General features: G+C 53.7%; 10 protein-coding genes across 10 annotated transcripts; 4 read left to right on the top strand and 6 right to left on the bottom strand.

Annotated features, from left to right (window-relative positions):
* Positions 1–1,695: 1,695 nt before the first annotated feature.
* On the bottom strand, positions 1,696–3,378 carry NECHADRAFT_31909 (uncharacterized protein; the record flags this gene model as incomplete). Its single annotated transcript, XM_003053461.1, has 4 exons — positions 1,696–1,782; positions 1,862–1,935; positions 1,994–3,271; positions 3,351–3,378. 4 exons carry the CDS (start codon positions 3,376–3,378, stop codon positions 1,696–1,698), a joined length of 1,467 nt encoding a protein of 488 aa, XP_003053507.1.
* An 847-nt stretch (positions 3,379–4,225) lies between these two features.
* NECHADRAFT_74727 (uncharacterized protein) lies at positions 4,226–5,310 on the top strand (the record flags this gene model as incomplete). The annotated part of the gene is made up of 2 exons (XM_003054179.1): positions 4,226–4,994; positions 5,291–5,310. 2 exons carry the CDS (start codon positions 4,226–4,228, stop codon positions 5,308–5,310), a joined length of 789 nt encoding a protein of 262 aa, XP_003054225.1.
* A 453-nt stretch (positions 5,311–5,763) lies between these two features.
* On the bottom strand, positions 5,764–8,397 carry NECHADRAFT_32116 (uncharacterized protein; the record flags this gene model as incomplete). The annotated part of the gene is made up of 2 exons (XM_003053460.1): positions 5,764–7,728; positions 7,783–8,397. 2 exons carry the CDS (start codon positions 8,395–8,397, stop codon positions 5,764–5,766), a joined length of 2,580 nt encoding a protein of 859 aa, XP_003053506.1.
* A 1,926-nt stretch (positions 8,398–10,323) lies between these two features.
* Positions 10,324–12,201, bottom strand: NECHADRAFT_90042 (uncharacterized protein; the record flags this gene model as incomplete). The annotated part of the gene is made up of 2 exons (XM_003053459.1): positions 10,324–12,086; positions 12,153–12,201. 2 exons carry the CDS (start codon positions 12,199–12,201, stop codon positions 10,324–10,326), a joined length of 1,812 nt encoding a protein of 603 aa, XP_003053505.1.
* An 851-nt stretch (positions 12,202–13,052) lies between these two features.
* Positions 13,053–13,953, top strand: NECHADRAFT_102365 (uncharacterized protein). Its single transcript, XM_003054178.1, has 3 exons — positions 13,053–13,208; positions 13,277–13,364; positions 13,421–13,953. Exons 1-3 carry the CDS (start codon positions 13,097–13,099, stop codon positions 13,779–13,781), a joined length of 561 nt encoding a protein of 186 aa, XP_003054224.1. The 5' UTR covers positions 13,053–13,096; the 3' UTR covers positions 13,782–13,953.
* Positions 13,954–14,111: 158 nt separating this feature from the next.
* On the bottom strand, positions 14,112–15,154 carry NECHADRAFT_31677 (uncharacterized protein; the record flags this gene model as incomplete). The annotated part of the gene is made up of 2 exons (XM_003053458.1): positions 14,112–14,999; positions 15,047–15,154. 2 exons carry the CDS (start codon positions 15,152–15,154, stop codon positions 14,112–14,114), a joined length of 996 nt encoding a protein of 331 aa, XP_003053504.1.
* A 1,670-nt stretch (positions 15,155–16,824) lies between these two features.
* On the top strand, positions 16,825–17,857 carry NECHADRAFT_31603 (uncharacterized protein; the record flags this gene model as incomplete). Its single annotated transcript, XM_003054177.1, has 2 exons — positions 16,825–16,955; positions 17,008–17,857. 2 exons carry the CDS (start codon positions 16,825–16,827, stop codon positions 17,855–17,857), a joined length of 981 nt encoding a protein of 326 aa, XP_003054223.1.
* A 383-nt stretch (positions 17,858–18,240) lies between these two features.
* Positions 18,241–19,134, bottom strand: NECHADRAFT_98774 (uncharacterized protein; the record flags this gene model as incomplete). The annotated part of the gene is made up of 2 exons (XM_003053457.1): positions 18,241–18,983; positions 19,047–19,134. The coding sequence occupies 2 exons, from the start codon at positions 19,132–19,134 to the stop codon at positions 18,397–18,399; spliced, it is 675 nt and encodes a 224-aa protein (XP_003053503.1). The 3' UTR covers positions 18,241–18,396.
* Positions 19,135–20,944: 1,810 nt separating this feature from the next.
* NECHADRAFT_74720 (uncharacterized protein) lies at positions 20,945–24,414 on the bottom strand (the record flags this gene model as incomplete). The annotated part of the gene is made up of 2 exons (XM_003053456.1): positions 20,945–24,119; positions 24,170–24,414. 2 exons carry the CDS (start codon positions 24,412–24,414, stop codon positions 20,945–20,947), a joined length of 3,420 nt encoding a protein of 1,139 aa, XP_003053502.1.
* A 582-nt stretch (positions 24,415–24,996) lies between these two features.
* Positions 24,997–26,523, top strand: NECHADRAFT_74719 (uncharacterized protein; the record flags this gene model as incomplete). Its single annotated transcript, XM_003054176.1, has 2 exons — positions 24,997–25,004; positions 25,056–26,523. 2 exons carry the CDS (start codon positions 24,997–24,999, stop codon positions 26,521–26,523), a joined length of 1,476 nt encoding a protein of 491 aa, XP_003054222.1.
* Positions 26,524–26,691: the final 168 nt, after the last annotated feature.

Below are 26,691 nucleotides of genomic sequence, written 5' to 3'. Positions count from 1 at the left end.
CCACCCCTGCTTCCCTCGAAATTGTGGGGGACGGGAGAAGGACCGAGAAGGGAAAAGAGTTGTTCAAAGACAGTTGCGAAATCACGAAGTGTCTCCTACGCTGGCCCCGAAAGCTTGGTTTCCCCGCATATTGACGGCAAAGGGGTGTTGCATTCCTCCGCTTCTGACTGGCACATGAACATCCACATGGGAAGCAATAATAGCACTGAGCTCATGAAGTTCTGTCGCCACTTGAGGTGTTGTCAACTCTCGTTCGGGAGTGGCGGCGACGACACTGCTTTACTGCGTGCATACACCCTACGTTCAAGGCCCTCTGAGTTGTTCCCACCACATCTGTTGTCTGGTGATGGACGGGACACGATTTATAACGGTGAGCCTTTGCCATGGGCGGCTCTGCGACCGAGCGTTGGCGTAACATACGACGTCCAAATTCTGGACTGTTGGGTTGACACGAGATATCCAGTGCTCAAGGCCCCGAGAAGGAAATGCGTATTAAAAGCTGTGCTGTGCAGTCGAAGCTGAAGGATGGAGGAGTGCACGCGACAGACCGAGGGCTGCCAACACGAGCCAACCACGGGCCATTGCGAGCAAAGCCAAGCCAATACAATTGTTTCAATTCCTTGACCCTGGCATGGGTGGTTGATCTCCCCTTGTGGAGCGCCCACGCAGCTAATCCTGATCAGTCGACCAAGAGATGGAATGTTCACCGAACAGAAATGCATCCATGACGGCGAGGGTTTTGCGACAGAATTTTCGCCGCCAATTTCTCCCGCCGTGTTAGAGTTGCGCAGTGGCGTGTAATGACAGCCAACCGATCGATTCAGCAAAGCTGACACCAGACGCCGCCACCTTGGACGTTGATGTTTGAGCCTCGGAGTGGCTGGTTGAAGAGGAAAAGGTTCACGGCCTCCGGACCTTTCAGCTCCTACGACCGACCGGCAGCTGTGGCACACCATCTCGGCCGGGACATCTATTGTGGGATAGTCAACTTTCCACCTTCCGGAGCTTGGACAGGATCAGCATGGGGGGCGTGAGGTGAAGTGCTGTTTGGTGCATGCCCTTGTCCCTGCAGATGAGAACCACCAACAATGATACATTGTGCAACATTGCAGCCAATGTGCAGCATGCTGATTCACTGTTGTTGCCTCTTGACGGCCAAACGGAATCCTCAGCCTTGGATCACAAGCTTGCCAAGTCAAATTGACACTCGGGCTCGGTTCCTTGACTGGTTCTGGACCCTGAGGGCCAAGATATTCTCACATGGGATCGAGTTTCACGCCGCTTCTCATAATCGATATCCAAATTTCAAGTTAAATTTGCGCTGAACAAAACAATGCAATGCTCCTCAGCCATTCGGTACAGTACTTTGACACATGCGTCACCCAATGTCCTCTGCCCGGTGCCTTACAGTCCTGCAACCTCGTTGGGATGACGCCGCGCGAGTCCACCGTGTCCCTCCTTTCCAATTTTGTATTATCCCACCCAGAAACAAAAAGTCCCAAGCCCAAGCCTCTCCGCCCGGACATGGCGCCAACCGTCGTCCCCGTCCCCGACCTTGCCGCAGCCATGGCGGACAGGGGTACTGAACTGGGGAAGGCGGGGCCCCATTTGGGGAAGCCTGAAGATCTCGTCTCCCGTCACCTGTGAGCCGAGGCTCTATCTGACATATGAATATCTCATGATCCATGGCTCTCCTCACAGCTTGGATTTCGTCCACAGGCCTCTTCGGTCCAACCCCGCATCGCCATCGTAAATATCTCGTTCCACCTGTCGAGCGTTCACCTGCCGACCCAGTTAGTCAAGATCGCCAAGCGGAGTGGGGTCTTGGTCTGGGGAAACCTGGGGAGACGAGATAACTTACAAATCTAGGCCCAAGCTCTGAGATGTTCTTGGCTCCCAGCAACCTCATACACGTTGCCGTCTCCGCCTCGAGGACTGGTTTACATGTGTTAGACAGGGTTCGGACATGTCCGGAATCGCGGTTGGAACTTACTCTCGAGAACCCTCTCGACACCGGCTTGACCTCCGGCTCCGAGGCCGAATAGTGCGCCCCGACCGATGCCGACAGCGCTTGCGCCGAGACACAGCGCCTTGACAACGTCGGTTCCACGCTTAATACCTCCATCAACCCAGACTTCGATCTTGCTAAACACCTCGGGGCAGTATTTTTGAATCTCGAGGAGTACGTGGATTGCCGGAGGCGCTGTGTCGGCAGCTCGGCCACCGTGGTTGGACAAGATGATGGCCTTGACTTGAGGAGCATATTGAGCCGCCAGGTAGGCATCTTCGTGAGTCTGCAGACCCTTCAGCACGATGGGCAGATCTGTATGCTCAGCCAACCACGGCAGCGTCGTCTTCCATGTCAGGTCGGCAGCGGTGCCAAAGAAGAGCTGCTGACCGACACCTCCGGCACCAGGCTTGCTCTCACCGCTTGCAGGACTTGGCTCAGAGTAGTCAAAGTTGGCCTTCTCATCGAGCTCACGCTTTCCAGGGACAGGCGCGTCCAGAGTCAAGCACACAAACTTGTAGTAGTCACGCATGGCCTCGATGCGTTTGAGCATAGCCTCGCTCTTTTGTCGCTGGTTCTGGACGTAGAGCTGCCAGCCAAAGGTTTGTCCAGGCTTGGCGCCTTCAATGACTTGCTCGGGTGTCATGGAGGCATTGTTGGATACTATTTGCATGGCGCCGAAGCGTGAGCATGCCTTTGCGATACCTTGCTCGCCATCCGGATGGGCCAGTCGGGCCATGGCAGCCGGAGCCACAAAGACGGGAAGGCCGACCTTGTTGCCGATAAGGGTTGTGGTGAGGTCACAAGCCGTGCAATCGACAAAGACTCGAGGGCGAAGAAGAATCTTTTGGTAGATCAAGTTGTTGTAGCTCTTGGACCATAGGTCATCGCTGGCCGAGAAGTAGTAGGCCCATGCCTTTCTCGAGATGCGCTTGGTAGCCTCCTCCTCGACCTCATCCAGGTTCATGAGTGAACCCATGGGGGGCGGGCTATCGTCTCCAGACTTGACGACGGCCTTTTCAGACGTGGGCTCAGGCTCGGTGAGGGTTTCTTGGTTGATCTCACCGAGAATGTCCTCGGGCTTGAGGTTCTCCTCGAGGGTGCCAGGCGGGTGAACAGGGTCATACTCTTCTGTGGCATCCTTACCAGCGAGCTTGAGGATGATCTTTTTTCCGCCAGGATGAGATGGCAGAAACTCGGTCACATCGTAGACCTTGCCATAGAGCACTACCCAGCAGCTGTCTGGGGTGTTGTGCTTGGCCACTGGCGAAGGAAATGTCGTGTCAGTGGAATTGCACCCTCTGGCGACATGTAAGAGGGTGGAGTTGGGGGGCCTTCATACCTTCAGCAGCGTCGAATACCTTGGCCATGATGGCTTCTGTTGTGGACTACGGGAGGAGGAGAAGAAGAGAGGAGAGAGAGGATGGGAAGCTTTTGTCCCTTGAATATCAAGGTCAGATCTACTATTCGACTCGGCAAATGCTATCCCGCTTTCCAATTGGAATCTCGGGATTGGGGGTTATCGATTGGGGGCGGCGCCCGGAGCTTGCAGTAGGAGGGCGCGTGTTCTAAACAGGCGGGGAGGAAAAAAAGAAAGAAGGTGAAAGATGCAAGCGACCTCAGAAATGCCTGATATCAAATCAAATGACGAGCAATGGATCCTTTTTTTCTGAATGAGCAGGGGTTTGTTTATTTCAGGAGCAGGATATAAAAACTCCAGAATGTCTTCTTTTTTGCGCGAACGAGAAACACGGCGACTATTCCAGATTCCGTTGATATCAATGGCTGCTTCGCTATTGGATCGGACTGGACCCCGAACCAGGTCCGCCGACCTCGCCCGAGGACCCAGTCGACGTAATGATATCTCTTGAACGTCATGTACCCCGGCACCCCAGATATGGCCTTCTCCTGCCCCGTTTCACATGTACTCGGTACCTAGAAGCCACCCGGGCCGCCAGTTTTCCCTCCCTCTGCAGGAACAAGCAACGCCACAAGTCTCAAGCCACATTTTCCAGAAGCCTCCCTCTCAGCCTCTTGACGCTAAACAATCCATTACGACATTGTCCGCTTGGCCCGGAGGAGGCACAAAACAACCTGCACATTGGAATTTTCCTCCAGCGATATATCTCCCCAGCCTCTGTGAGCAAAGACCAAAAAGACCAACCTCTTTCTTTTTTTTTCGGCTAGACTTGCGGTCAGCTCACTTTTCTATCAACCATGCGGCCCCCCGTCGCCTCCCCGGCTGTTCGCGACATCTCTCGGCTTTGTGTCCGATGTCGACTCCGAGTTCGCCGAGCCTCGACTCTTGCGCCTTTGCATCGTCCACTCGTTGCCGCAACACCTGCGCCGCGCCATGTGGCTATCGCGGCCACCGCACGGGCACCAGCGACGTCGTTTGTCCAAGTCCGCTCCGTGTCTTCTAGCGGCGCTGCCGGCTCTGCTGAGTCCGCACCACCGTCTTCCGCCCCGGCGCCGCCCACGACACACTACCACCTCTTCCCCGAGACACTCCCAGACGGGCCTCCCCCAGCGGGACACTTCCCTATCGACGTGCGCGCCCTCCGGCGTGAGTTCCTCCGCCTGCAGGCCCGCGCACACCCGGACATGCACCCAGCCGCGGACAAGGCCCGCGCCGAAGCCATGTCTGCGCGCATCAACGAGGCCTATAAGACCCTCGCAAATCCTCTATTGCGAGCCCAATATCTACTCTCTCTACGCGGTGTCGACGTCGCCAACGACGAGACCCTCAAGGTTGAGGAGCCAGGCCTACTCATGCTCGTCCTCGAGGCACGCGAGGAGATTGAGGAAGCTGAGAGCGAGGAGGACCTCGCCGAGCCCCGCGCCGCAAACGACGCTCGCATCGCACAGAGTGAGGAGGTGCTCGAGCGAGCCTTTCAGCACGATGATATAGAGGCTGCCAAGCACGAAGCGGTGCGCTTGCGATACTGGGTTAATATCAAGGAGAGCCTAGATAACTGGGAGAGGGGTAAGCACATTGTGCTGCAGCATTAGACAAAAAGTGTGAGCAAGAGCCAAAACGAAAAATCACGTCCGGGTAGGCTCCGGACCTCCGGCGCCGGAAGCGGGAGAATGTACATTAAAAAAATACTCCGGAGTCCGGAGGGGTGACGTCCAGAGGTGTGATCAATCTCGGCGCAGACTCCGGCGCAGACTCCGGCGCACGGGGACCTATAATTAGGTACAGATCGCCGAGTGAGATGGCGGCATTGGCATCGAACGACTCTGTCGTCATCTGCCCAAACAATGGGCTCATGAGTCTAGACCTCCAGCCGATAAGATAAATGCATAATGAGGGCATGGGTAGGAAAAAAGCTTGTCCAATGCCATGCCTGGGGATGCAAAAGACAATCTCCTCTTTAGATAGACGACGGCGTGAGCCCTGCTTCTTTGTATTTGTAGAATTGTATGCATGTGTGTGCATATACCACTCTGGTACGGTTGGTGTTGGGGGAATAGATTGTGCTTTTCGCAGTCCCTCCCCTTGGGAGTCATCTCCTCGGCAGTACATCTTCTGTTCAATGTGAGACAGAGCTCATGTCGTGAAGCTGGTCGTATATAACATCCTGTTGACAATCTCAACAGTATCAGTATCCATTCCATGTTGTCCATGCATCCAACACCTATATCCAAACGCCTTGGTCTCGGCCATAGCGCCCAAAGACTGTATAGATATCTTCATCATCGTATTATCGTAAATCCAAGTAATGTACTTCAACAAGCCAATACAAATTATGTCATCGCTGGTAAGCTGGCAGCTGCTCTCCGTCACCATGTCGTGAGCTTCCAGATGGTCCAGCGCCAGATCCATATCCTGGAAAGTCATTATCAAAGTCATCGAGAACTGGGGCGCTAGGCGCACTTGGTTCTGGTTCTGGTTCTGGGTCTGGGGCCGTTTCGCCCGAAGGTCCCCCATTCCTTCGGTCCATATCCTCTGGAAACTCTGGCGGAGCGCTGGCTTCCTGCATCAATCGTCGTCGCTCCATCTCTTGCTTGTCTTCCACAGCCTGGGATGGTGGTGCTGCAGCCACCTCAATGTCGTCTTCAGTGGGCGCTGAAGGACCTGCCTCAGGGGCATTGGGCGCACTTGGAGCACTTGGAGCCGAGTCGGCAGGGAGATTGGAGGCATTGGGCGTGTCCTCGGCATCGTAAATGTTGTCGTCTTCGTTGCTGGTGGATGGACCCGCCTCTGGAGGCTGACTTGGTAATAGCCTTGTCTCGGCTTGCCGTATTCTATCCTTCTCCGAGAGGTTGCTCTGGTTTGGTATTTCAGGGGGAGGTATGTATGCGGGAGCAGTTGGAGGATGGACAGAGCCATTGGTTTGCGCGTGAGTATAACCCGGATGGGATGGCGGAGGTTGCGAAGGAGGTTGCAAGGGCACAACTTGTGAATATGGCTGAGGAGGATGTGAAGGGATAGGCGGCGGATGGCGGTTCCCGTTTTGTTGTGATGGAAAGTAACCGCCAGGAGACAATTGCCCATTGTTTTGATGTGTCTCAAGGGGCCCTTCATCGCCATGACTCGAATCTCGACCTGCTGCCTCTTCGTCGTCGCTTTCAGGAGCTCGATTTCTCCGTGATGTCGGTGAAGCTCTCGATCTTTTCCTTCCCCTCGATGTGTCTGTAGTACCCACAACCGTCTCTATTGCCACAGAGATGACTCCTTTTTCGTGCCGTAGTTGGGAAGTATCCGCAATGTTGGCCCCCCTTCTTGGTCCATAAGTATAGTTATCCGAGTTTCCATGGCCATATGATCCGAATCTGGATGCCGGACCTGTCTGCATCTGGTTGGATAACCGTCCACCTAAATCAACCACAACCTCGACTAGGTACTTGAAGCTGATCATCTCGCCGGGGACACCTTTAATTGTCGGAAACGAGTCGTCGGGCAGCTTCACAGTAACAGTAACCGAGGTCTGCATGGTGCTGGGGTCGATGATGAGAGGCGCTATGTTCTGGTCCAAGTCCTTGCGGAATATGCTCGTTGAACCCGATGATATTAGTGTGAGACCCCCGAGGCCAGTTCTTGACCGCGGAAACACTTCATCCTTGTCCATTTGCGCCACATCCTCTCGACTCAATGACCCGTCAAAAAGCCCAGGCGGTGGGTTGCTGTCGATCTTCCCTTGCCTGAAAAGCGTCACAATAACACCTGTCATGCTCTTGATACGCTTGATATGTTGAACCGTGACCCGCACGGATACGGCGTCGCCTGGCAAACAACCACCCTTGATCAACTCTATCGTCGCCGTAATAGTCTTCTTGTCCACCGCCTGCTGCTTGGCTGATGTCAGCGTCCCAACCTGGGACAGTGTGAGATCAGGCCGGCTAACACCTGTGCTGCCGCTCACGCCGCTCTCTCCACTCACTTCGCTCCGCATGTCGCTCTGGATCGGGCTTCGAGCATCTACGGCATGTTCGCGTGTCTCTTCTGTGGGGGTCTCGACAGGATCTGGTTCCGAGCCAAGCTCATTGACCTCTGACGGGGCAGCAGACGCCTTGTCCAGCATCATTGACTTCTTCCTTCGGGTTCGTTTCGATATCGGCTCAAGAAAGATTGTTCGGGGCCGCGGTGCCTGTAGCGATCCTATATCTACATTCTCCACTAGCATCACTTTTCTTTCGCAGGACGAAGTCGGGGCGATCGATGTTGGCCTTGTAAGTGTCGCTGTAACCATGTATGAGACAGTCCCTCGCTCAAACTGTGACGCTGGTCAGTCATTCTCCAGTCGCAAACCAACAAGCAAGGGACATACGTCGATGCTGCTTGGTAGACCCTTTTCAGGGAATACAAGGTTGAACCCAAACTCATACCTGCCCGGCTCTAGCCTTCCCTCGCCGCTCAGTACCTGCTCATCTTGAAAGAGGCTGGCGAGCCCATTGCCGTGATACCGTGGTCTCGCTGAGTCGCCGTTCTGCGGCATCACGATACTCCCTTGGGCTTTGGCCACTGCAGCTGGGTCCTTGAGCACTCGCACATAGCCATGCAGCGACACAGTTAGGTGAGTGATCCGCACTGGCTTGACTATGACGAGGACCACGGCGCCGCGAACATGGTCGCCGGCGCCATACCGGCGATGGGGCTCCTCGGCACGGATATGGAAGTCGGCGACATTGCGATTTCGGTTGCGTAGCGAGAGAGGGAGGCTGAGGCGCGACAAGAAACTCGGGCGCGTAGAGGAGGTTGTGGATGCGGTGGGGGAAGTCGCCCGAGGGGCGGGAGGTGTCGACGAGCCAGCGGAACCGACGGGCGACGAGGACGCGACGTTGGAAGAGTTGGATGCGGCGGTTCCAGGCGCAGAGGTAGGATTAGCGAGCGACGGGGAGGATTTCGACCGACGGCCCATTCCCAGATGTGGTGCCGAAGGCATGGAGACCAGGATCCGAGGTCGAGATCGACGTCGAGGTTGGGAACCGACGTCGCAGGCCTGGGATCGCAGGCTCGTGAAGTCGTCCTTCGCTGCAGTTGTGTACTCTCGTGAGGGTGCTGACTCGCGTACAATGCGGGCTTCGCTTCGGTGGTTGTGAGGAGCAGAGACGCTGAGCTGGCGGGTGCGTCGAGGTTCAGGCTCTGAGGAGGGGGGTTAGAGGCCTGGGATGGATCCGGGTTTCTGGAGAGATGAGGAGTTTCGGAGGGGGAGAGGAGCGATGTTGAAAGATGTGAGTAGCATCTATGCTAGAGTAAAGGGGATTTGAGTGACCGGGTAAGTTTGACGGATGAGTATGAGCGAGTGAGGGTGTGCAAGCACGTCGAGGTCGCACACGGAGGCGGAGGTGGAGGGCCGCCGGCGGGAGAAGGAGCTATGGATGGGCGGGCTGTAAGTTCGCACGATTGAAGGTTTGGAAGGTTCGTGTGCGGGAACCTAGGAAGGAACCTGCCCGAGGTGACAGTGGAGGACAGCGCTGGAGAAGCCACTGGAACGCTCCCATTATAGTGACGGGAGCCCCGTCGCCTACCTAGGTAGGTACCTGGCCTGCCTGGTAGGAAGCGGCCAGTGCGGGAACCCCCAGCCCGCCTAACCAGCCCGGCTCCATTGTAAGCCAGGTCCCATCCATCTGAGCGTCACCAGTCCGAATTGCGCCAAACAACGTGCAAGGCCATTTTGCCGTGCCACTCATCTTTGTTGGAACACTCTTCTCTCCACTCTTGATTTGTCAGTATTACCTCTCGCTTGCGCTGCTGAATGCTGAATGCGTGCAGACATTGTCCTGCGACCAAAGGGGCGAGGTCAATTCACCTGCCTTGACGCCGTCCAATCTTTGCGCAGGCCTCCAGTTGTCGAGAGACAGGACTCGACAGTTCTCCAGTAATTCCCTATGTCATCAAGGCTTGCATATGCCAAGACCTCACGGGCTATCGCCCTCGCCAAGAAAAGCTTGGTTGTGGCCACGACGAGCTTGTCTCGCGTGTTCCGCCCGAGGATTTAGATCCTGGGACGAACAATCAAAGTGGACCTGTACAACAGCAAGGCTAGGTGGGATACCGATCCCAGGGGTTTCTAGTTCTGGCAATTTGCAGATTTACGCGGCATTGGGCATTGACAACCACCCTGGCCATGTCTCTTCAGGTTCAGGCTCCCTGGATGGATGGGGATGGATGGCACAAACTCCGAGTCGTCAGTCGCAACAACCGATCCGATCCTCTCCCCTGTCAAGCGCCATGATTGAAATTTGGTCGGTGCGGCGTGGCTGGATCCGGTTGAGGCGCCGCCCTCGGCCCTGGCTCACTTCATGGGTCCCATGTAGGTAATCTTCAACTGTAAGCCGTCACTCGCGTGTTTGGATGGGGCTCTTCGAGATGACTACCAGCCTTGGGCCAGGGGGTGCGGACAAGAGGATGTGAACCCAAGGCGAGGTTATTACAAACTGCCGGGAGCATGAATACGTAGGCATCTTGGTATGTCGCGTACCTGGCTGCCTCGACAACAGGTCGAGTCAAGTGAAACTTCACAAGCAGATCCTTGGCGAGCAATCAATTTTAGTTCTTTTCTTCATTTCTCATCCATTTGTTTTCTATCAACACATTGATCGTCGTTCCTCGACAATGTGTCTCTAATCCCCGTAGGCATAGGCATACCGACCTGCCCATCAAACATCAACATCTAAAGACTACTATTACATACATGGTATCATCATCCACCCTGGGGTCCCGGATTCCTGCCAGGGCCCATGCAAACCAATCCACCCATTGTAATGCAAGATAATGATCAAAACCTCCAGTCCCCTTCATACTGTAATGAGAAACAACCAGAACGCCTTGCGATGCTTTAACATGATCCTCCCAAACCTTTTCCAGTCTAATCCAGTGCCTCTCCGCTCAAGATGCTCTTCAGGATTCCTGCACCAACACCCTCAGCAACAGACTGAAGCTCCTTCTCTCCAACACAGCTGGTGATTCTTCGCTCGTCTCCAGACGCAGCCATGGTCTTTCGACCCCTCTTGCTAGGTGTCTGTGGCACCGCAAGACTCCCGCTCTTTCCATCCGATGCGTTGACCAGACCAAGAGTCTCCAAACTGCCCGCAACCTCCCGAAATTCGGAGCTGGATAGGGGGTGAAGGACCGAATCTCGGGTGCACAGTTGGCAGTATGCGTCGAAAAGAGTCTTGATGGTTGGTGACAGTAGCTTTGCCTTGGCTGGGGTAGAGCCACCATGGGTCATCTTGGCTGCTGCTCGAAGCCGCTTCTCGTAAGCCACAAGAGCACACAGGGCTGCCTTCTGCTGTAGGTTCAAGGCCTTGAGTCGTTGTGTTGTGCCGTTGCTAAAAGCGGCGGCGGTGATCTTGTTGAGATGTCCAATGGACGCTCGTGGGGCCGTCTCTGCGTTGAGTGCCTTGAGTGAGTTCGCCATTATCTGAACCACGCTTCTCGGACCACCCGAAGCTCCGTTGATGTTCTCCCCCAGGGGTCGCTTGGAAGGAGTCATCTGCAGCAATGTCTCTCGAGCCTCCTCCTCATGCTTCGATCGTGTCTCAGCCTCAATCAGATCCAGTGCTCGGCGACAAATCTCAAAAGCCTTGCGGATGTCTCCAGTTTGGCTCGAGACCTTGCGAGAGCAAAGCTCAATAGCAGCAGGGTGAATGAATGGGACGTATCCCTCCTTGCCTCCGGCAGGCATCAGAGACTTGAGCCGCGTGGTAATGATGTTCTTGACCTGGGCCGCATTGTAGGGGAGGAACGGCAAGAGATCGGGCTTGAGGTTCTTGGACTTGAGTCGGGGCAGAAACCGGTCGGTCAAATCCAAGGCATTGGCAATGCCGACCAGAACAAGCCGGGAGTTCTTTTGCAGCGACCACTCAAATACCCGGTAAAGACTTTCCAAACCCAGAGTGAGAATGTGATCGATCTCGTCAAGAGTCACAAGGTAGGCAATGCTCGATTTTGTTTTGGGGGCAAACATTGCTTGCAGAGCGGAGATGGCCTCGGCCTCAGACGAGTCACCCTCGTGACCCAGCGAGTTAAGCAGGGTGGTGTAGAGATCCTTTGATGACTTGACGCTCATGCAGTTGACGTAGGCAGCTCGCACATTCTCATGTTCGGCGTACGTTTTAGTCATCTCTGTGATCATGGCGCTCTTGCCAGTGCCTGGTGGCCCGCTAACGTAGAGGCAGCCGCTGGGGCTTGACGATGAACATCGTTCGAGGAACTCGGTCAGCTGTTTGCGTTCAGCGTCTCGGCCAACAAGCTGGCCAGGCTCAGCACCGCGGGCGAATAGTTGTCGAGCCGAGTGGTAGATGGTCTGGACTGCGCTGGGCGAGAGAGGCGTGTGCGGTGTCAGTCGCTTGAAGAGTTTGCCAGCCGACATGACGGCGTGTCGAGGTGTTGTAGGGGGCACCGAGAGAGCATCGCGATGTCGTGGAGTTGATGGTGTAACGGGGTTTTGCTTTGTCGATGCTTGAGAGGGAGAACGTCGTGTTCGGGGAGGAGGAAGCTCGGCCAGTTCATCGTCTTCCTCATCGTCGAAGGGGGAGTATGAAGGGTCTTGATTCTCGTCGTTATATGAGACAGTCTTTGCGAGGCGACGACTTCTCTTGGTGGGAGTAGCAACCACACAAGGCTCATCTGTTTTGAATCCTCGTTAGCAACTGTTGCTAGGAAGGCGAGCTCCGTGCTCGAAAAGGGACTTACCAGTTTCGTCGATGCCTCGGGCTCTCTTTCCAAGTGTTGCTCGAGCCATGGTTGTGATGGCACCTTCCAGCTTCCAGTGACGATGTACAAGATGCAAAGTCGATGGCACTTTCCAACAGGGTAGGTTGAGGTGCTGGGGTTTGGAAGATGAAGAAGTTGCAATCGACGTGATGGGTGGATTGTCGGTTGCAGTTTAGGGTGAGTGGGAAATATTGGATGGAGCCCCATGTTCTCGGCCCTGCGCGCGCCGCGATGAGCGTCAAGGCGTGTCAAGCGCGTCGAGACGCGCGACATCGCGAAGTCGAATCAATTAAAGACGTGGTCCGTGCACGAGAGTCTCGAGGCGCTGGCATCAGCCACGATCCACGAGCCTCACGCGAAACCTCCCCTGTCAGCACCAGGGGATCTCCCTGCCTGTCACGCCTGGTCGTGACAAGGACGAGCAGCGCGTCGATTGGATAATAATCTTCGATGGATTGCCGATTGTTTGGACCTGTTTCTTCGATCAACTCGACGGCGAGAATGGATACATCCGATGAAAGGCCAGGGGTGTTCGCTTGACGCTTCCAAATGGGGTAGCCAACTCGCCAGAGGGCAAGGGGACAAGGGCTCGTCTTGGCCGTGGAGTGAGATGCAGGTTTCTGGCTCATCGACCTACATCGTTTGCTCCGATCGTCATCCCGCCTGCAACGGCTGCGCATCTGGACGAACAACTCTATCAGGCCACTCACAGGAACACGATGGAAGTATAACTAAAGAATACCTCGGCATTGGGGCGGTGTACTCCTCTCTCTGAAGAAAATATATATTACGTCATTGTCTCTTGAGCCAATTCAATCACATTCATTTGTCGCACACTCTGCAGGACCAGATCTTCCTTTGACATTATTCTTCAACAGGAGCTAATCAATTGTGTCCAGTTCATCACACCAAGAGCCTTCATCATGACGACCTACGTGCCCGCCCTCACCTTGCCAGATGCTGTCTTCCTCAAACCCGCTGTGTCCGTTTTGTTGCCCATCGGCCTTGGCACAGCTGTCGGACTGAGCGCCACTCGTGAGCTCCTCTTCCTCTCATGATTCTCTTTATGGCTAGAATACTGACGCGATGTTCTCCTGCCCCAGAGACTCAAAAGACGTACCTCTCATTGAAGAAGCCCTCTGTGTATCCTCCTCCATGGCTGTTCGGCCCCGTCTGGACCGTCCTTTATGGGCAAGCAAACCTCTACCACTACTCAACCCATGATGACAGTAGCTAACCATTCCTAGTGTCATGGGCTACGCCGCGTATCGAGCTGCCAACATTGGACTCTCTCCATTTTCCTCCCCTGATACCATCCGTACCGCTCGACATGCCATGACTCTCTACAGCGTCCAACTCGGCCTCAACCTCCTCTGGACCCCTCTTTTCTTTGGCCTCCACCGTCCCATTGAGGCATCGGTCGATATTATCACCCTCGTTGGAGTCAATGGCTACTTGACATACCTCTACAGCTCCATTGACTCGGTTGCGGCTTGGTGCCAGGTCCCATACCTCGGCTGGCTGAGCTTTGCCACCTACCTTTGCACTAGCATTGGATACCTGAACAACTGGGATCTGTCGGGCAAGGAAGTGCCCAAGAAGGAGTAGGAGAATACTCGAATGGATCCATGTTGTGTATGCTCAAGTAAACTTTTTGGCCTGATGCATATTCTGCACCCCATATCCACGTCAATCCCCCTCTAATCGTCTATATACCAAAATCTCATATTCAATATCCCCTCTTAGTTTTTGGAAATAATGTATACCTTCAGCTCTTGCCCCAACCCGCCCGAATTGCCAATTTACCAAAACACGTCGAAGATGTAACGCCTTGTAAATGCTCTCTATAACATCCGTCAAGTCCCCGAGAAACCTTTTGCCCTTTGCCGTGAATGATATATCGCCCTAGCAATCAAATGATGCCACTGTCTTGTCACACTATTGCACGGTGATGTATCGCTTTAGACCGTCGTAAACCATGAAAATGAAAGCAGAGCTCGGCGCTGATCGGAGGCACGTGATGCCACATCCTCGATACATGCCTCGTAGCCCATGCTGCCGCCAGAGAGCCGAGCCCTCGTTCCAGAATGTTCGTCTCTCTCGCAGGTCGCCGACAGGTGCGGTTTGCATCCGGGACTTGATGGTGTCTGCGGGAAAGAAGAGGAAGTTGTAAGACACACCAGCCGAGGCGCCTGCAACGGCTTGCTGCCAAAGAGGAAGAGGTGTGTCTAGGATCTTTTGCTTTTCAGCCTCTGAAGTTGCCTTCTTTGTCTTGGCCTGGTAAAACATGGTTGACACTGTTTCTTTGGCGCCGAACCAGGCTGAACCACCACCAGCTTCTCGGATCAGAGTTCCGAGTTGACCGTGCCAGAAGCCCCTCAGACCCTCGTGCCGGAAGACTTCCTTGATGACAGGGATCGGGCGAAGGGGGCCGCGACTGGATCCATCAAGTCCAGGTGCTTGGATCTTGCACTTGACGAGCTCAATGGGCGTGAGGACAAAAGAGGTAAATGCGCCGGAGAAAGCGCCGGTTAGCCAGAGGTCGGGCAGAGACAGTCCCTTCTCTCGCGAAGCATATCCGCTCATAAAGAACAACTCGCGACCGAGGCTCTCAAAGACAAATAGACTGCTCGTCTCAGCAGCAGCGCCCACAAGAGGAGCACTGATGCCTCGATATAGCCCTAAAAATCCATCACTCTTTATAGATTGTCGGAAACAATCCAGGGGACCGGTGTATCGTAATGGGAGGTGATCGGGTTGACTCTGTAGTCGGACCTTGACCGTGTCGAAGGGATATTCGATATACTTGCCAACAGCGCCGGCAATCTATGGGAATGTTAGTACCCGAGAAGCTTTCGGACTGCTAAACTCACCGATCCACATAGAACATCCTCAATGGCCTCTACGAGGGCCGTTTTGCCCTTGAGGGGGAACTCGGGCGAGTGGGCCGAGGCCTCGACTGCGATGGGGCTGGGCTCCATTGCGATGTTGTTAAGACCGAGGTGGAACCTAGGAAGGTGGAAATCGAAGAGGAACGGGGAGAGGAAAGGCCGAAGCCGGGAGTAGTAGGAAAGATTGGCGAATGGCGGTGTCGTGACCGATGTCCGTGTGGTATCGTTAAGTATCGGATGAGGGGCAGTTCGGCAATGAGTCGCGATGGAAGTTCAACGGTTGCACGAAAGCCAACCCAATATGGGCAATGACAACAGAAGAAAACGAGTATCGTCTGTCGAATGCGCGAATATCGGAGAAATGCCCGACGATTCAGAAGCAGACCTTAACTTTCAGGACAGCGACCACCGCAGGGCATCTTTTGTAGAAACGTAGGGGAACAGCGAGAGGGTGGGATGGAGGGCGAGTCGAGGGCTTAAGAAGCAAAGCAAGAAAAGAAAAATAGCCTGCCGGAGAAGATGGGGGTGACCTCGCAGCTACAGGGCGAAGCTTGTCCACCAGGTCAGGTCACGACACGTTTCGGTGCGCTAGGCCTTGCGACGTTAAAAAAAATCACCGCGCCCTGTGCTGCGAGTTCCACGACGATGAGCGTTGGGTGCAGATGAAACTACACCAGAAGTGAGTTGCGCAGCCGGGGCGGCCCCCCATCCCGTGGATCTTCGAAGCAGAGCAGAAAATTCTACTTATCGACCCGGCATGTGACATCAGGACCTCCGCTTTTCGCTCAAAGACTGCCCAATTGCGTGCGGCAGAGGTTTTATCTGATCGACCGTGCGCGGGCTTAAGGACGCCAAGTTCAGGGACCCCGACTCAATTGAGCTGGCGTTATGGAGGGGTCGGAGGAGATGAGGGGCTTTGGCGTGGCTCTCGGAGTGGTTCCTGAGCTCCAACGGATCCGTTCGTACCGTTGATGATCCTGGAAAGCACCGCGAAACCCTGGCAAAATTGCAACCTTGGAACGAGTCTTTTAGCGTCCTGCATCTTGATCGACTGATTGATTAGATGGCCACTCCGGTGTCCGGTCCAGGCGCCATCACGGTGCTGTTCGTGTTAGTGCTCACAAAGAGAACCAGGTGCTAACCGACCAGGGTTTGACCCGTTGTTCGGGTCGATGGAGCAGATTTTTTACCCTTCTGTGTAGCTGACGTGCTCAATGGGCATCGTGGCTCTATAACTCGACATCATAGGCTTTGTGATCCGTGATGATGTCCAAGCAATGGATCGCTCAAAGACCAACTGCGAGCTTAAGGACGACAGCCACACACCGTCAAGTCCTTAACGTGGATCTAGGGTCCCATCCCTAAACTTTCAGCTTACCAGGGCGGCAACACGTCCGTGGGGGAGAGGGTCACAAACGGCAAGCCAAATGCCGTGATCGGTAATTCCATGTGTTGTTGGTTTGCGCGAATTCGGTACCTGCGACGGCTTCACCCGTCCCACGGGTGGGATGCAGAGCTAGGCTCATTTCAGGAACGTGGGATCCAACGTGGTGGATTTGGGGGTCGCCACGTGAATTGAGGATGAATGACCGGCAGCGGCATTAATGTTTTTCCATTGTCTGCATGGTGGGGTCGAGGGGTATCGCGTGGGACGCGACCAGACGCGTCTGCATGTTTAATTGATTTCATCCCGTCTCTTTGTAGTGGACATCGTCGACCCTTGACTCCCAGTTCAACAGTTGACAACTATTTCTGCCAAAATGACTGCCTCACAAACCCCTTCCACTGGAAAGCCTTCCAATGGCTCAAGTTCCTCCGTCAACCGCGAGGAACATCAATATTTGGATCTCGTAAAAGAAATCCTAGAAACCGGTGAACGTCGGCCAGACAGGTAAGAAAGAAACAGTCTTCAATGACCGGCATCGTTCTGACAACATTTACAGGACTGGTACAGGCACATACTCCATCTTTGCCCCTCGACCCCTGAAATTCGCCCTCAACAACAACGGCACCCCAATCCTCCCCCTCCTCACCACCAAGCGCGTCTTTACCCGCGCTGTCATCGCCGAGCTCCTCTGGTTCGTCGAGGGCAACACATCCTCCACCAGCCTCAGCGAGGCCGGCATTAAGATCTGGGACGGCAATGGATCCCGCGAGTTCCTCGACAACCTCGGCCTCAACCACCGCGAGGTCGGCGACCTCGGCCCCGTGTACGGCTTCCAGTGGCGGCACTTTGGCGCTGAGTACGTCGACGCCAAGACGGACTACACGGGCCAGGGAGTCGACCAGCTCGCCGAGATTATTCACAAGCTGCGCACCAACCCATATGATCGTCGTCTGATCCTTTCCGCCTGGAATCCCGCCGACCTGAAGAAGATGGTCCTCCCACCGTGCCACATGTTTGCCCAGTTCTACGTCTCCTACCCCCGACGAAAGGATGGCGACCCCGAGACCAAGCCTCAAGGCCATCTACACTGTCAGCTCTACCAGCGATCTTGCGACATGGGCCTAGGCGTTCCATTCAACATTGCCAGCTACGCATTGCTGACACACATGATGGCGCATGTCTGTGAATTGGTACCTGGCAGCCTCACTCACGTCATGGGCGACGCACACGTCTATCTTGACCATGTCGAAGCCCTCAACACGCAACTGGAGCGTGAACCCCGCGACTTTCCAGAGCTGGAAATCACCCGAGAGAAGGGCGGTAGCATTGATGGGTGGAAAGCGGAGGACTTTGTCATCAAGGGCTATGACCCTCACAAGACCATTGCCATGAAGATGTCCGTTTGAGAATTTGTATGAGACTATGTGAATTGTCTACGCTGGAAGGATATGGGTTTGGCCGATTGCTATAAGGATAGAAGGCGTTAGGATAAAGTTTTAGCACACAAGAACCCTGTTTTAGATTTGACAGCTTAATATTTTGCGTCCGTGCCATCTCCGATTTTCTGATATCTGAGCATCCATCGTACGAGGTTCATAGGCTTATCAACCAAAGCTCGATTTAGGGGCGGATCCCCAGGTCGGTCTTGATCAGAGGGGTCCGGAGTCAGCGGGGGCAGTGCCCCTATCCATATCTCGGGTTCATCATGTTTTAGGATCAAGTATCCAGTTGAGTGCAAGATGGCCAAAGAATGAAGTAATGTGGTGTATGGATCAATATATCACAACTATATTCATACATATACTTGCTGCTAGTCATGCAGGTGTATCCAACGATATAGACATGCATCAAAAGTAGCACATACACGCAGTGACGCTGCCCAAGACATGATGGCAGTTCATGCAATTTTCGTCCCCAAAGCGAGTGCTATCCGCAAAGAGCCCCTTTACTGCTTCTTCTTAGTGGCCTTGCTGGGAGAGCCCTCCTTCTTAGCAGCAGCCTCCTTGGCGTCAGCAGCGGCAGCGGCGGCAGCATCATCTGCCTCCTTCTTCTCGGCATACCATTGACCAGCCTGGAGAACGAGGATTCCGACCAGGACGAGAGCGAGAATGGTGTTGCTAGCAGAGAGAACCTTCAGGCTGTCCTCGCGACCAAGGATGAGCTCGCCATTCTCGCCCTCGTGCGTCTTGCCGTCGAAGCCATCGTCGGTCCAAATCTCGGCGCTGACGCTTCGCAGAGCCTTGACAATGTTGGCAACGTAGACACCGAAGCCGATGAGGTAGAGAATGAGAGAGGCGCCGTCAAAGAGGAAGTTGGCCTCGCTGGGTCGGAAGAGCTTGATGAAGAAGCCGAGGAAGCCGACAGAGATGATGATGTGCAGGATGCGACTGATCAGCGGCGGCGATTGGTGGACAAACTTCAAATGCGTCTCTAGATGATCAAAGAAGTTTTCGGGAATGGGCGCCTTGGTCCAGAGAAGAGGAAAGTCGTAAGGGAAGGAAGCGAAAAGGACGCCGAGGAAGAAGCAGACGGCTAGGGCACGAGTCAGCGCGGGGAAGAGGACGTAAGATCATGATCGCACGAGGAGGCACTCACGGGCGATGATCATAAAGGTCGCAAAAGAACCAGTTCCCTGGTAGTTCTTGGACCGGGTGGTCTTGGACCAGTCGATGAAGGAGCTCATGATGGAGGAGGGAGGGGTTTGAAAGGCGAAGCGAGGGCCGAGATCTGTCGCAAAGTGCGGAGGCGGGAATGCACAGCGTAGGAGGAAGCGCGTATGTGCCTGAGCGATTAGAATGTGTCGCCAAGTGTCAACGACCTCGTTGACAAACTGTCGCGATAGAAGAAAAGAGTTGTAGAGGGGAGAAAGTGGGAGAAGGATGAGGAGAAGAGGAGACAAAGTAGGTGATGGAGCCTCGCAGATAATTGAGGAAGGCGGGAGCAAGTACCTTCCACTTTGGTGGTAGACCGGGGAAGCCCTGAAGTACCTTACCTGTCCTGACTGCGACTGCACCCGACCTCAGCTTTCTCGTCAAGTGGGCAGCGAGCGATAGTGAATGGAGAACCGCTGAAGGATTAACCAGGTTGCCCAGTATTTGTGGGGTTTGTGACTGGTTGCTAGGCTCTTGACGGCTCCACAAACCGGGCGAGGTTTAAATTGGCACGAGAGCATTGGCCTGAAGATTCACTCTGTGGAGAGAGAGAATGGGCCTTTCTAGAAGCTGCACGGATCAGTTCAAGAGTTTATTGATATGAGTTGGCTGATATGATATAATGGCTTGACTGATAGTCCATGGCGTCTCCGTAGATAAGGTGTCAAGACGGAACCGGCTGACCTTGAAGCCACTTGATCAACTACAGTGGCTGTCTCTTCCGTCTCATGTCTCACATATAACCCGGTTTAGGAACTGCATAGTAATGGGCGTCTTTTCCAATGGATGAAACGAGGTGATCTTCTCCAGTTAGAAGTGTAGACCAACCCTCGGGCAACCCGTTGGCTAAATCCGTCACTTCCATTCCCTTCATTCCTGTCAACGCGTGCCGCGTATAGGATCCTCCGCCACCAAACATGGACGAAACTTTAAGAAAAGATGTAAAGAGATTCAGCCTACCCGAAAAAAAAAGTCTTCTCTCCTTTTGTTCCTATCCCCTTTGCCGTATTGTCTCCCAGTGGTGGTGTAGCACTGTTCTGTGCCGTCATTCGTCATCTGCTGTGCTTGTTACAATCATTTTGCAACACCTCCGCTAACTCGGCTTCCACGCTCCTTGCCAATATTGTTGAAAATGTCGAGACTACCGCCTTTCATTATTGCTATCCTATTTCTCCTCATCGGCCACGTCACATCTCTTACCATCCGAGATTCCGGGAGCCAAGACCCAAAGATCTATAAGGAGTCCAGCAAGTACAAATACTATGGCTGCTACAACGAGACGACCGACATCAAAGACTCTGCTGAGGAACGTGCCCTCACCGGTGGTACCCATCTTGTCAAAGCGGGCAAGATGACGGTACCTATGTGTCTCGAATTTTGCACTTTCAATGGCACCGAGTATGCATTTGCTGGACTTGAATGGTCACGGTGAGCAGCTTCACTGCTAGAGGTTGACGTTCTTGACTAACATACTTCTCCAGGGAATGTTGGTGCGCCCCGTATCTGTCTGCCCTTTCAGAGAAGCTTCACGACGATAACTGCACGAATCCATGTGAGGGAAACTCTTCTCAAGTCTGCGGTGGTCCATTAAAGTTGAGCGTATACGAGTTGTCAAAAGGGGGTGATGCACCAGACTCGGCAGCCATAACAAGGGCACCATGGCTATTGTTACTCACTGCCGTATTGGCTGCATGGTTCTTTTAAGATCAGAGATAAAGGTCGAAAAAACCTCGACTTGTATAAAAAATATAGAACAGCAATGTCTAATAATAAAGGGGTATACCGTCATGTCTATCCTGTCATTCACGATCCTGACTTACACCATTACCTTGGTCATAATCTTTACAACTTCAGAGGAGCCATGCCTCGCTGCTTGACTGCACCCTGAACAGCATCCTTGACACTCTGAACTGACCGTCTCCAAGACTCCTGGCCTCTTCCATCTCGGCCATCTTGTTCCACAATCACATCCAACCACTTGACCAACTTGGTTGCCTTCTCCAAGTCGCGCTCTTCCTGAATCACTCGCACAAGAAACTTTTCCAGAACTTCAACATCTCTCCGGTGAGGCCCTTCCTTCCTCGTCTCGCCATGCCATGCGTCTAGCATGTCTTTGACCTCTCGAGTAGAACTCACCCCTAAACCTGGAAACGTGACCTTGCGTGGCACTGGGGCGAACTGAATTCTACGCTGGCCACCTGGTAGTAGCCCCTCAGGGTCGGGAGTATTGTGCATCCGCGAAGGAGCATCAAGCCCTGATTGTTGGGCCAGTTTCCGGCGCCGATGATCAGCAATTACTTCTTTTCGCACGTCTTCTGGTAGTTCCGAGAGGAACTCTGGGTCGAGTTCTTCGATTTCCTCCTCGAAAGCGTCACCCACAGAAGCCGCAGCTCGGGGGTTGGTCTGCATCAGACCAGCTTGGACATCCTTTTGCCGCTGAGCCTTGCTAAACAAGCCTCTCGCACCACCTCGTTTCGTAGGTGTACTGGGCTTCTTTGGCTGGACAGTGCGGTCCTTCCTGGGGGACTGACGTGGCGTGGTCTGCCTTGGCTGTTGCCCGAAGGTAGCGAGAACCTCAGCCTTCATATCATCGGGCAGTGCATTGAACACCTCAGGATCGACTTGGGATGGCATCATGTCGAGCGGCATCGGGCTCTGGGACCTCGACTTCGATGCGGGAGACTCAGCGCGAACCTCGGCTGTTCTAGACTTTTGTGCCATGAGTTTACTGCGGATGTCACTCGGCAGCTCCGCAAGGATCGAGGGATCTGCGTTGCTTGGGATGATAAACTGAGTCCCGGAAATATTGAGAGGAGTCTTTGCTTTCGCATCATCTTGACTGGCCCTCGCAAGGGCCATGGCAGGGTGTATCCTTTGCTTTCGAGGTGTCAAGGGATCATCCGCAATCGGGTCCAGGTGGACCTCGCGACTTGGTGTACTCTTTGGCTTCTCTGGGCTGTCCATCTCATCAATCTGCTCTGTCGTAGAAGGCTTCCTGGCCGGAGACGGTTTTGCAAAAGTAGCAAAGACAAGCTTCTTCTGACTTCCATCCGGTGCCCCTGCATTCGCTTTGATAGCTTCGAGTTTCGTCATTTGTACTCCGAGCCCACGAAGATCACCGGGACTGAACTTGAAGGACCGCAGTACTGCAATGGCTTCCTTGCCAATGGTTTGATAGTTGTTGGTGGGAACACCAAAGGTGATGCTTTTGTTGAAGGTATCGCATTTGCCGTGACCTAGATGCTTGGCTGGATCAAGAGGCGCATCCATCGACCTTCTCATGATCTTCATGGTCAACTGCTTGCCCTTGACCTGCTCGTTCAAGAGTCGCCTTTCGAGTTCTTTGCAGAGGTTATATATAAACTCCTCGGCCTCTGCTTGGTTGACAAATCGAATGCCCCAGCTGACTTCTGCTGAAACCGATTTGCGTGGTGGTTGCTCTCCGACCTCCGTTTGGTCGATACCACGGGCGTATTCCCAGAGCTTTTCGCCCGTCTTTGGGCCAAGCACTGTTGTTAGACGCTCTTTTGATAAATCTCGCATGTCTTTGACGTGAACGATACCGATTTCTTCGAGTTTCCCACCAATACTCCGAGCGACTCCAGGGAGCTGCTCAACTTTCAGGTCTCCAATCAGATCAAGCAGCTCCTCCGGTTTCACTTGGTACTGCCCTGCGGGTTTCGCTTTCCTCAGAGCTACTTTGGCTTGTAGGATATTTGCGCCAATTCCAACGGAAACATGACAGCCCGTCTGCGACTTGACCTTTTCACGAAGGTCTCTGGCAAGGCTGTCTGCCATATCTCGTTCTCTGCCGATGTTCCCACCGTCTTGTCCAGTGCCTTGAGAACCGGTATTCGTCATTACGATGGAAGTGATATCGACTAGAGCTTCATCAATGCTGACGCTTTGTACCAAGCCGCCTACGCTCATGATCGATTCATAGAACTGGCGGCTTGCTTCTTCGTACGCTGGAAAGTCGTATGGCAGGACCTTCAAGTTGGGGCACTTTTCAAGCGCCGACTTCATCCACATGCCATTCTTGACACCGAATTCTCTGGCTGGATAGTTGCAGCTTGCGATTTCGGATCCTGATCCTGTGCTGTGTGCGACAACTGTCGGTTTATCGATGTACTCGGGGTTCTTTTTGAGGGAAACCGCACAGAAGAAGCTGTCAAAGTCGACATGCATTACATATCGTCTTGAGCCAGGCCGTCTCTTGACCTTGACACCTGAAAGACCCTTTTCTGCAGCGAGCCGCTGCATCTTCGACTTTAGCTCTGCTTTCCAGGTGGAGAGATGGTGTAACCGGCTCTCCGAATAGAACTGTTTCAAGAAATCGGGGTTGGCGGTTGACGACTTTCGTAACCGAGGATCAGACAGCAACCATGCATTGTGCTCCTCTGAAGTCATTGGTTTTGATGTGTCTGGGGCTTTGGTTTGCTTTGCAGACACAGAGGGACTGTCTGCTACCGCCGCACCTAGGTCCTCTTCAGCAAACCCAGCATCTTTCGACCCTGGTGGCAACGCTTCTCGTGATAATCGCCCCAGAGGCGTGCTTAGCCTCTCAGAAGATGGACTATCGGTATCCATTGTGTTTGGCGTAATAGGCGGAACACCGGCTGGTGGCCGTACTGGAGTTTGCGCCTTTTCGGCAAGCTCACTGAGCGCCTGGCTGGGTAGTGATGCGGCTTTAAGCTGGTTGGTGTAAAAGCTGCCGTCCGTCTGTTCCCGGTAGCCCTGTTTTGGACGGGGAGTTGATTGCGTGAGACCGCTACTGCTGTCGAACTTGAGTACCTTTTGTCTAGGTCCTTCGTCCAGGACACGATAATTTGACCAAGGGAGGAGCTGCCCGGCCTCGATTGACTCCATGATCCATGTGGGCTTGACAATCCGGTATCGACTAAAGTCGACGGACTTTTTGGGAGGCAGTGTTGAGGCAATGATATGAGTTGCCATAGTCTTGGAGTCCAAATATTGAAGGAATCCACCGCCATGCTGCACAATCTCGCGATGAAGACTATGTTCTGTGAGCTTCACTCAGAATAGGAGTTATGGGCTATCACCTACACATGCAAAGGTGGTTGAGTGTAGCCAGTGACGTGTGCGACGATGCCTTTGAAGATCTGAGGCTTGTCTGATGACTCGCGGATGTCGGCATCTAGATTTTGGAGTTTGATCTTCTTGCGCCTAAAGTAGTCGCCGAAACCATTGAAGGAACTGGCATCGTACTCCTCTCCGCCTTCATCATCAAAGGTGTGAGATTCAATGCGCTTCCTCACTTGAGAGGAGTTTTTATCGAGAACGCTCCCCATCTTGAACCTCGTGATGCGATAAAAGCCTGGCGACTGAGTTCAGGTTGATGTTGGTGGGTAGGGGTGCGCGCCTCGATTGTGGGTGGTGCTCATGCTTTGCCTCAAGATTTGCCCTGCCTTCACATGGAGCTCTCGCGAAATGAAGGCATATGGAAAAGCTTGACAACCATGATAATGCGACTGTTCCTTGATGAGCACGTGTTCGTCATGGAGGTCGGTGAAGCTCTCAGTTACATGGAGAGCTGATGCGTGAGTGATGTTGACCGCGTAAAGTGGAGCACGTGGACGCGCCTTTGAACACGACAACCCGTGACCTGAGTCTGCTGCGCCACATGTGTCAGCCACAGATCGCAAGGCTGAACACCAGTTTCCATTCATCACTTTGCTGCTGTCAACCCAGCCTCTTTTTGGTTTTAGCAACTCTCTCGTTGCTCTTTCGCTGCTATGAATAACGAACAGTTCCGGAAGCTTATTCACGCAAACTCGAAAAAGAGTTCTGCTAGCAAAGATGGCGCATCTACGGCCGCATCATCTACTCCTGGTGGGAGTGCGCTGGGTTCGCGCCAACGATCGAGTATCCCAATGACACCGTGAGTGGCTTCAATTTTGTTCTTATCAACTTGCTGACGCGATAATGATAGACGCTCTCTAGGGGGTGCCCAAGCCGATTTTGCGCGACAGCTCGCCGAGCGAAACCAGGCGACGCGACCTCAGAAGAAATTCAAGTCTTATGATCCCAAGGGCGTCAAACTCGCCTCTGGATACGTCGATCGATCGAAAGAACGCGAAGAAGACGCAGAAGATGATCGCGCCGAGAAACTTAAGGAGCTTGAACAACAGCTCAAAGATGAGGAGATTGACCAAGAAACCTTTGAAAAGCGACGATTCGAGATTGCGGGCGGAGATCTAGGGAGCACCCATCTGGTAAAGGGCCTCGACTTTAAACTACTAGAGAAGATTCGGCGCGGAGACGATATTTATGGGGAGAATAAGGAAGAACCGGACCAAGAAGCTGAGCCCGAGCTGGACGTCGACGATGAATTCGATCAACTTGAAGGGCAGGAAGTTCAAGCTGTCGCCAAGGAGAAGACCGAAAAGAAGAAGGGTCAATTATCGACAGTATCCCTTGCGCCTGGGAAGAAGCGAACCCGAGATCAAATTCTGGCCGAGCTGAAGGCATCAAGAGAGGCAGCCAAGGCGCAGCAGGAAAATGCTCTGGGAGACAGGTTCAAAAAGATTGGAGCAAAGCAGAAGGCCGGATCACGAATAGAGCGTGACAGCAAAGGGAGAGAGGTGTTGATCATTGTGGACGAGGACGGGCACGAGAAGCGCAAGGTCCGCAAGATTCAACCCGGGGATGAGAAGGAAGCCGAGGCTAGTAGGGCTGGTCTCTTAATGCCGGACAAGGATGCAAAGCCGCTTGGAATGGAAGTTCCGGAGGAATACCGCAAAAAGGAAGAACCAGAAGAGGAGGAAGACGTTGACATCTTTGAGGGAGTAGGTGACGACTACGATCCGCTGGCAGGCATGGATGGATCAGATTCAGACGATGAGAAGTCGAAGAAAAAGAAGGGAGACGAAGATGAAGAAGAAGGCGAAGTTGCCGACAATTCTATGCCTCCACCACCGAAGCCTCAAGCACCAGCTGCACCACGGAACTACTTCCAGGGCGCCAGGACTGGCCTTGTATCTGAAGAACAGAGCAAAGCGCCGTCAATGCCGGATCCAGCCATCATGGCAGCCATCAAGCGAGCAGCTGCTATCAACCCTATCAAGAAGGACAAGGGCGATGCGGATTCTGATGAGGAGGACCAGGATGAAGATGCGCGAGCCAAGGCGATGGACGAGCGACGCAAGAAGCTCCTCCAGATGGCAGATCGTGACGATGAAGATCTCGACATGGGCTTTGGTACCAGTCGTTTTGCTGATGAGGAGGACTTTGAGGATAGCAAGGTCAAGCTCTCGAACTGGGGCGAGGAGGATGATGACGGTGAGAGTAAAGCTCGAGGTGGACCATCAAAGCGAAAACGAGGACCGAAGAAGCGAAAGGGCGACGCCAACAGTGCCGCCGATGTGTTGCGGGTTATGGAGCAGCGGAAGAAGTCATGATGGAGTTGTGTGTCATGAAACATCCCATGCATGGCGTGGCTAATAACAGGCCAGCTAGATTGGCGCATCTTGAGCATCCCCGCATAATACCCGTCCATACTGCCAGTGCCATGTATCAATCCGTCATTGGTAACATCTAAGACTCAATCAGCAGTTACTGTAATCCTA

Source organism: Fusarium vanettenii, assembly GCF_000151355.1.
Source record: "Fusarium vanettenii 77-13-4 chromosome 1 genomic scaffold NECHAsca_1_chr1_3_0, whole genome shotgun sequence".
In the NCBI taxonomy this organism is placed as follows: Eukaryota; Fungi; Ascomycota; class Sordariomycetes; order Hypocreales; family Nectriaceae; genus Fusarium; species Fusarium vanettenii.
This window is presented reverse-complemented; position numbering and strand designations above follow the sequence as displayed.

Bases quoted from the DNA above. Each gene is read 5' to 3' on its own strand.
- NECHADRAFT_102365 (XM_003054178.1), top strand. From the start codon at position 13,097: ATGACGACCTACGTGCCCGCCCTCACCTTGCCAGATGCTGTCTTCCTC. The intron at 13,209-13,276 runs GTGAGCTCCTCT...CTCCTGCCCCAG, and splicing joins TGTCGGACTGAGCGCCACTC to AGACTCAAAAGACGTACCTC. The intron at 13,365-13,420 runs GCAAGCAAACCT...AACCATTCCTAG, and splicing joins GTCTGGACCGTCCTTTATGG to TGTCATGGGCTACGCCGCGT.